At 39.4% G+C, this 9,413-nt stretch overlaps 1 protein-coding gene across 9 annotated transcripts in view; it reads left to right on the forward strand.

Moving 5' to 3' along the window:
- The window catches only part of Csnk1g3 (casein kinase 1 gamma 3), a 67,524-nt gene extending 59,600 nt beyond the window's left edge, over nucleotides 1–7,924 (forward strand). For all 9 annotated transcript variants that reach the window (XM_010627231.1, XM_010627235.1, XM_010627234.1 and 6 more), the window contains one exon: nucleotides 5,556–7,924. In XM_010627231.1, coding sequence (XP_010625533.1) covers nucleotides 5,556–5,610 — 55 coding nt within the window. In that variant the 3' untranslated portion in view covers nucleotides 5,611–7,924. The remainder of the gene's footprint in view (nucleotides 1–5,555) is intronic.
- Nucleotides 7,925–9,413: the final 1,489 nt, after the last annotated feature.

Below are 9,413 nucleotides of genomic sequence, written 5' to 3' on the forward strand. Positions count from 1 at the left end.
CCCCCCTGCATTAGACACTTCGAAGGGTAGATGTTTCTTTTTTTTTTTTTTTGGTACTGGGGATCGAACTCAGGTCCTTGCACTTGCGAGGCAGCTGGCAGAACCTCTGAACTAAATCCCCTGCCCTAGAAGGCTAAGTTGTATGATAAGTAAATTGTATCTTTATGAAGTGGTATTAAGGGAAAAAGGATAGTAACCCATGATTGTAGTGAAACTTCACTGTAGGTGGGTTCAGGGATCGTCAGAGTTCTCTACCCCTTTATGCAAACCTCTCGAATACGTAAGGTTTTGTTTCTCTTTTAATTAAGGTAATTCATAACATGCCAATAAGTTCATTTTTAAGTTTCTTATATCCTTTTAGAGTGTGATTAATAAAATCTGACCATAATTCCCTTTCCCAGATTGTATCATATGATACTCTTCGGTTACCATTTAGAAGAGAACCTGTCTTTCTGAAATTATTTTCTTTCTTCTTTCTTATGAGGGAGCAAGAAACCTCTTACCCCATCAATTAAGGTGTAATCTATGGTGGACATTTTAGTTTTTCCAAGTATATGCTATATTCAGCTGAGGGAGAACGTTCTGTCCGCTCGTACATGAAATGGCCCCTTTGTCAGTAATAGACTTTGCCGTGTGCGTTTACTGTATTGAGAATGTTACTGCACGGTGATGTAAACAATAGTGCATTCATCCCTCCTCCCAGGGATCTAAAGTCAGCACTTTCTTCACATTAAACACTTACTTTTTAAGTACGTGAAACCATCTTTTTTCTTTTCCCTTCTAGTATTTACTAAATAAATTATTGTGTGTTTAATATGTATATAACTATATCAGATCTTACATACCATTAGGGAAGACATCAGTGACTTTTATACAACCCTAGCTTGGAATTACAGTCATGTGGGGACTTTTTAAAATATACTAATACTTAGATTATGTTTTCAGAGTTTCAGATTTGACTACTTGGTTTGTGATGGGGCCTACTTTTCAGTATTTTAAAAAGCTTCCAAGGTGACTCTAAGGAGCAACCAGTTGGAGAGGAACAAAGTTTTTAAAGAACAGAGTCCACACTTCTAACTGGGCAGTTCAGAGAGGTCTTCCTAGGAAAGGGTACATTTTCAGTAGTTCTCTAACACGAGGGTGGATGAGTAGGAGTCAGACTGAAGAGGCTGGTAAAGATATGGGTTAATAATGTGGAGCAGGGGCAGAATGGAGCACGTTTGAGGGGTAGCCCGTGTGAATACAGCGGACTGATGCCCAAATCCCAGAGGGCTTCGGCAGCCAAGTAGAGAAATAGGCAGTATCTTTGTCGGCGCAAGGAAAGCAAGCTGTGACGATTTAAGACCAGGAAACAGTATAATCAGATTGAGCCTTAGGAAAATAAATTTGGGAGCAGTTATGAGGCTATGTTACTTCCTGGCATTCATCAAATTGCAAAAAGTAGCTTCAAGATATAAATTAGGTTTTCCGATGAATATAGATAGAGAAGTTACATTTTAGGTCAGTGGTCTCTAGTGATTAAATGGTTGTTTTAAAAATGTATTAAGATAACAGTCTGGGTCTGTCCAGTCTCTTAAGTGATCAGGACTTTGATAGTTTCTAGAGTTGTAAAGATTAGCAAAACATAATATATTTCCTCAAGAGATTATTTTAGTGAGAAAGAAAAGCATTAAAATTATGGCACAAAATGATAAAAATTGTAAAACTTGTGTTTGGGGGATGGTAAGTGAATTTTAGGTGCAAGGAAGACCATGTGTAAAGATACAGAGATATACAAGACCATGTGATATTTTCTAAACATGGCCAGTAATGTTTGCTTTAATTAATTTCTTTTCGTCTTTCCCGTCCTCCTTGTAGAAGATGAGTCTGAGAGGAGCGTGGAAATAGGGTGGAGGCTAAATTTTGAAGGAGGCATATTGGAGAGAAGATGGGCTTCACATGGGAATTCTGTTAAAAGGCTCTCCTGAATAGTAGTGGCAAGATGAAAGTTTCCGAACTAGGTCTGAGCAGATGGGAAAGCTTTGCAAGTCATCTCAGACTGCAAGACAGACGAAGTGCACGTGGATGGGAAGGATGGAGCTGGGCTAGGCTGGGTCCGTGTGTTCCCGCAGGAGTCCTGTGTGGCTGGTGTTACCCTCTAATCTGAGTTATTCCTGCTCAACTAAACGGTTTCTCGTTTTTCAAGAGCAAGAGGTCCAAGGATATCAAATAATACTTTTTAGGTATTAGTTTTAAGTGGAGAAAGTATCCTTTGTTAATGTGTAAGAATAGGCTCTGAATCAGTAACCCAGGTCAAGAAAGGATGGGCTGAGAGTACCTTCTGGAAGACAGCCAGAGGGTGAGCCAGTGAGCCCTTGCAGAAGGGTTAAGGAACGACTTCAGATACAGACAGGAAAACATGGTTCAGTTTTTGGGTGGATTTGAGAGAAGGAAGCGTGTAGTACAGATCCGGCAAAACAAAGCCAAGTCTAGAAGGAGAAAAAGGGAGTGACCCAAAGGGAAATCATGGTGGAATGTTAGGAGAAAATCCTTGGGCCTTACTTCTGTGTTTCCGAAGTGTTCCAGACTTTGACCCACGAGCGTTTCTTGCTTCTTGCCTGTTCGTGTTTAAAGAAACAGCCTTAGTGTTTATCAAAACTGAAATTTAATATTTATTCCCAAAGGATTTTAGCCTGGAGATGTATCTTTGCAGTATTAGGTGTGCTACTGAAGGGGTGGGTCAGAACGTGAAGCGGACTTGTGAGAGCGAGTTGGCTCCTGGGACCACCCACGGGGTTAGAAAGAAAGAGCCCAGGTAGGGGGTAGCATTGACGAGAACTGTTCTGAGGTACATCTGTGAGAAAGTCTTTATCCTTCATTCTACTGTGAAGGAAGATACTAAATATGTAAGTAAAAGAATTTCAAAGTAGTAGTAATGAGAGGAAAATGAACCCATCACACAACAGTCTTGTCAAGCAGTACTATTTCAGAGTGAGTGAGTGAGTACTGGAGATAATTAAGGTGGGGCAGTTTATTAATCACTAAGACTATAAACCAGCTGTTTTAGAAATGACCATTGTAGTAAGAAATCAGCCACAGGTTCATTTTAACAAGTATCAGTTTACTTGTGAACTTCTGTAGGTTTGTATTTTGAGGCGTCTGTAGCTGGGTACATTCCCATCACAAGGCAGTGCTGCCCTCTGGTGGTAGTCATCTTAGTAGATGGCCCGCTTTGGTTTTGCAAAACTGTTTCCGTTTTTTTGGGGGGGTACCAGGATCACACTCCGGTCCTTGTGCTTGCGAGACAGGTGCCGGAACCACTGAGCTAAATCCCCGGTCCACAAAACTGTTTCAAGGGCATGCAGTATAGGGGGATTTATTTCTGAAAAAATACATGTCACTTTTTAGTTGTGTTTGATAAAGGACTTCTACCATGAGAATTCATCAGAAGATTTTACTCAGTTTCAAATAAATGCTTTCCATGATTTTCTGAATTCAGTAAGCTTGGTGTTGTCAGGAGATGAGAAGACATGAGAATTTGACTGTCAGAACTGGAAGTAGTGGTAGAAAAATAAAATGGACCTTGTGAATTACTAATACAGATGCAGAAATCCTGGAACGTGGGCTTGTTGTCGGAACTTCTGTTACATTGAATCTCCTGTTCTAAAAGCGTGTACTTCGTTTTGTTTATTGGCACATTGTAGGTGGACAGTACAGTGGCATTCATCATTGGGACCGTGTACCTTTAACCTGACAGATCTTGGTTATTTCTTCCCCATCCCCCTCCACCCTCCCCTGTTTACAGAGACTTTGTTTCCATTTTTTCCGTTTCTCATATTTTTTCTTTCCCTTCTTTCCTTTCCCCTCCCCCTCCCACTTCCCCTACTCCTTTAGACATTTAAAAAAAAAAACATATCTTAAAATATCTTTTTAGTAGAAAACAAATTTTAGGAATGTACTTTGGGATTTGAAATAGCAAGTGACAGTATTTGGGAACAATAAACATTAAATATTAACTATTCATTAAATGATATTTAATAAAGAATAACTAATAAATTGCCATCCAAATATGAGCAGATTCTTAACTTTAGTACTGCGAACGTACTGTTGTAAATATTTGACCTGTTCCTTCTAAACACCAGTGTTTTCACGTTTTACTTCTGCAGTGTGAATGTCCAGTAAAGCTCCCTAATGCACGTTATGCTTAGCTTGCAGACCTCGAGTTAATGTCCTTTTATGAATGTGGGCTGATAAGAATTACGGGAGCATTTCCCTAAAGCCTTTGGACTGACAGCTGTTGGTGACAGTGATGGACACAAAACACACACACGCGTGCTGGACACAGTGGGAAATTAATTCAGTGAGCGGCGGCATGCTTAAGTGCAGCGGAAGGAAATCCGAGCTCCGTAGTTAGAGGGGACTTTTAACGGTTGCTTTAGTGTTCGTTTTAAAGAGACCTCCCTGCCTGTAGTGCTTGTCATGTTGGATTCTCTGATAATGTCTTACTTTTCTCGTTGCTGAGTCAAAATACCTGACACCCAAAGGTAAAGGAGAAGTTTACTGAGCTCACAGTCTGTAAAGGTTTCGGTCCGCGTGGCAGAGGAGAAACGGTTCAGTGGTGAACAGAAGGGAGCGAAGCAAGCAAGGGATCTCAGCAGCTTTTCTCTGCCCCTTTTATATTCTGCACAGGCTACTAGGACTGGGGCGGTGCCGAAGCAGAGCGGCCGATTTAGTAATCGCACAGCCTTGCTCTTGGTGCTGCACCGTGAATCAGTCACTCCCCCGAGGTCTAGCCGCCTCTGAACAAGCCCACCCCTACCTCATCCAAACCAAGCTGTGACAGATGAGGACTCGCACCTTTATTTGCCAGAATGCTGGACTTTGAGGATGTGTTTGGGAGGGTTATGGGGGGGCGTAGAGGAGGGAGAGAAAAAGATTGATCTTCATTTTACTTTTGGTTAAGTGCTCATCGGTCATTCTCATTAACTTTCAGTTCGTACCAGCCTCGGCATCATCCTGTGGCAGCTATGACGTCTTAGGTCTTACCATGCCTGTGAGAATCTACTATGAGAGACACGAACTATCTCAGGATTCCTGTCTAGAGTTTTTTTCACCTCAGAATAAAAATAAGGAATATATTGTTTTGAATATGTAGTTTTTGAATTACAAAACGGAGTCACCTAAAATCCCAGTAGTTTCAGCAATCACGTGGAAGTATCAGGAAGAAAGAGGCTGCGTGGCTGAACGTCATAAATGCATGCCAGGGCCCAGGACTTACTGAGCATATAAATGAAGTGTCATTGGTCGGCTGGGTTCAGGGCGCTGAAACTTCTCACATTCTTGGAGCAAAGCCTTTTAATTTAGTGGCTCCTTTTTACGTTGCGTGGATGTCATGCTGTAACTGGAAGGCTTGTTGTAACAGAGTAGCTCTGCTGTACACTAATAGATACGCTTCACTGGTGTGTGTTCCCTGTTTACGTTGTGCTGGCTTGTTGCTTTTTATAACCATTAGGTTACTGTGATTCAGTGGATAACTTTAATGCGTTTATGACAAATAATATTTCCTTCATCTGCAGGTGCTGCTGTTTTTTCAAAAGAAGGAAAAGGAAAACCATACAACGCCACAAATGACTGTGGAGACAGATCGTGGGGAGTTACTTAAGTGTTCATCTGCTGTCTTGTGATTTAAATCATCTCTGTAGTGACCACGTATATTTTGAAGGACTCACTCTTAGAAACAGACATGTTAAACTTTCATATTTCATTTTGTGGTTGTCTTACATTCATTTTTTTTCCAAATTTAACTTTTATGGAAGCTTTAAAGTTTTGTCCAAACACGAGTGCTTTGCCCATCGATGAATGCAATGGACCAGGGAGGTGGTATTGGTGAATGCGGTTCTCTAGGACATTTTCAGAAGCTCTTCTCCTGTTGTAGTGCGTAGTGCAGTATCTTGTCAACTAACTATATACCTAATTTGGTTTTTATGTTTTCTGTAAAAGCATAAACAAGCAGAATTTTCTTCCTAGTGGATAATGCAACAGAGAAAAGAGCTCCCCGATACTTAAAAAGGAAAATGTTATTCTTTGAGAAGTTCGTATTTTGTGACATCTGCGTCGATATCAGTATTACTGACGGTACTGCTACTCATGAGTCATTTTAACATTCTCTGTATGAAATCAAGGTACAGTCACTGCCCAGAGGTACCGAGGAAAAAGCTCTGTGGCAGATGGTGGTAGTAAAATGAATCACAAGAAGTGTGGGAAATATAAGCTCTGCTTTTGTTGCGCCACTATGTGAAGTACAGTGTTGCAGAAGTGGCAAAAGTGCTTATTTTTTAAAAATACAAAAATATTTGTATAATGTAACTTTATGCTTCCAGACAATAATGTATGTTAATAGCAAGAAATGAACTTACTGAGAAGTGATTATATGGTGAAGTCATTCTTTTAAAAAAATACACTAAGGAAAATAAATGTGAACCCTGTTGCAAGGTATAACGTTAAAGCCAGAGGAGATCCCACTGAAATCTACTGCTGAATAATCACATTGCCCTTTTGCAGAAACCTCTGGATGTGCCATGCAGTGGTGTCTGTTTATATTTTGTTCTTTGATTAAAACAAAAGACCTCCGGCAATAAAAACTGGGTCACTCTGTTGCCCTCTGTGCACATTACTCTCTTGTATTTAACTTTGCTAGTTCTCTGGAATTTTCCTACTCTGTAGCATAATTGTAATGATTAAAAGATATTTTGGAGAGGGTGGGTCAGGTGCTTTGCCTCTGTAGTCTTTTGAAGTGCCTGCACATGAACAATGTAACAGTTTTGTAAGAAAGGAAGCCCATTCCACTATACGAGCATGCTTTGTTTTAAGCCACAGTGACACAGATGTACTTTTGTCACATTCTTCTAGCCAGAATTTTCAAGAAGGATCAGAACAAAAAGACTGGCTGGAAAGAAAATAACTTTGATCAGATCTTACGTTCATCTTTCATTTATGAAATTGTTGTTCATCCTTCCTGCCTTCTCTTATTTGTCTTTAAGTGTGTACCTCCAGGTATGCGTATTTATTTTTATTGTCTCAAGGTAACATTTAAAATATGTATTAAAGTAAATGAATCACATTTTTTCATTATTACAAGAATTTAATTGTACTTTGTAATTTATTTTTCTTACTAGCCAAAAGTTCAGTGCATTGTTTTCGATGATTGAGGCACTCATCTGAACACCGTAAATCAGGACATTGTTTGTCAGTGTTGCTCCGAATCCTGAGTGATCTTTTCCTCATTTTCACCCTGGCAAACATTTGCTGTATAATTTGGCCAATCGTTTCCATTCTGTGTATTTGTATACTGTCACAGTGTCTTAAACTACAGGAGTTAAATACTGAGTTTTTGTTTTTGTTTGCTTTGAGCAAGCTAGATGGATGTTTTGGCCATTATAATGTGAAACCACTTCTTTCTTTACAGTATTTGACCAAATTTGTGTGTCTATGATATTTGTTAATACATGCAATATCTGTATTTCTTATCATAAGCCTATTTAGTTTTATTCTCAGTAGGGTTTTTCGGACTGTACAGTGTTTATATGATCTGAACTCCTTATACATAAGAAGGTGTGTATATTAATCCAGTTATGGACTTAAATATTTTAAAATATAAATACCCTTATTTGCTGCAAAGACCAGTGTGTAGACATTTGCTTTTTAGCAATATTTTTAAGTGCTCCATTTTAATGCCAAGGAGTAAGTCTTTTGGCAACACAAACTGGTCAGTAATAGGTAATGCAGGTATGTTCAGGTTAGGCCAACAATGTTTTGCATTTTTATGCTTCTTTTTTGTCAACACTAATGAAGTCAACATTGCCTGAATGTCTGAATAATGAAACACATCCCTGTTTAAAAGTATGTAACTGAAAAAGAAATAAAAAATAAAGGTAGTTTTTCTAAACTTGCTCTTTCCCCTTTCCTCTAATAATAGTGCCATTCGCTGTGGTAGAAATTGTAATGATTCGATTCATTTAAACTGTTGTATGTAGGAAGCAGAGGTAAAGGAATGTGCTTTTGGTTTTCGTTTGTTTGGCTTGGTTTGGTTTGGTTTTGCTTTTCTTTGTTGGAACACATACCAGGAAGGATCTAAGATGTCTTTGTTATTTTGTTTGTTTTACATTTCTCTAAATGAGTATGGCAATTACTAGGCACTTATTAGGTAAAGCTGTCTTGTAATCCAAGATAAACTGTTACTCCATTTTGAAAATGAAATCTTACTGCTGTCTTCTGAAGCTCAGCCTTATTAATCCAGTTTTAAATGAATAATTTTAAAGTCATTGCATACAGCACATACTTGGGACGGTAACTTAGTTTATCATTATTCTAGAACCTTTGAGGGGTTTTACCAAATGATATTAATGGTGCTCTATTTGTAGGTAGGTAAGGCAAAAGAGCACATAATCGCGTGTCATTAACACCAGGGACATCAAGCAGGAGCAGCACCAGGCATGGTGTACATGCCTGTGACCCCCTGCTGTTGAGGCAGAGGTAAGAAGACTGCAAGTTCAAGCCTTGGCCTTGGCTACTTGGTGACTTAGCAAGACCGTGTGTCAAACAAAAGGTCTGGGGATGTAGCTCAGTGGGATGTGAAGATTACACAACTTTTTACAAGGCCCAATCTAGAAAAACTGGAGTTCCAATCTCAGTGATTGAATAGTTGCATTAGTGAAACCCTCTGAACTGAAATGATAGAAATTTAATGTGGCTGGCTGAGTGTGGTGGCACACGCCTGTAATCCCAGCACTCGGGAGGCTGAGGCAGGAGGATCCCTGTGAGTTCGAGACCAGCCTGGGCTACATAGTTCCAGATCAGTCTGAACTATGTAGTGAGACCCTGTCTCAAAACAAAAAAAATTTAATGTGACTTAAAAGGAGGTACATTATATCATTTTAACTGTCGGGTCCACTGGTAAAACTGGCTTTAGGCATGTGTAGTCCTATTGTCAGGATACAAAGCTGGTTTTTTCCATATCTCTTAGTGTTGCATTTTACTCTGCTGTTTTTACTTTCTATGTAAATGATAAAGTGGTCTCTCAGAAGCCTGAGGCATTTTCTCTACTGTCTTAGTAGCCACAGTAAACACAAAGAGCCGTTTTTCTCAACGGTTCCAACAAAATCCCAGTGCTCACATTTCCCCCTTTGGTTTACATGCCCAGCTCTGAGGCAATGATATGGAAAAGGAACATTATTTTCTCAAAGACTTCCTGTCGTGGGCCCGCATTTAGAAGACACTTGGACTAAGGAATGAGTTTGAAGAGGTTTCCGCCCAAAAATAAAGGATGTTGTAATCAGAAGGAGAACGGATACTACTGAGCAGAGAAAAATAAATAGAAATTGAGTCTATTTTATATTTATGCAATGAGAAAACATTTCCACAAATATTTTATTAGT

The sequence above is a fragment of the Fukomys damarensis genome, unplaced genomic scaffold (genome assembly GCF_012274545.1).
Source record: "Fukomys damarensis isolate Sample0158 unplaced genomic scaffold, DMR_v1.0_HiC HiC_scaffold_3, whole genome shotgun sequence".
NCBI classification, from domain to species: Eukaryota; Metazoa; Chordata; class Mammalia; order Rodentia; family Bathyergidae; genus Fukomys; species Fukomys damarensis.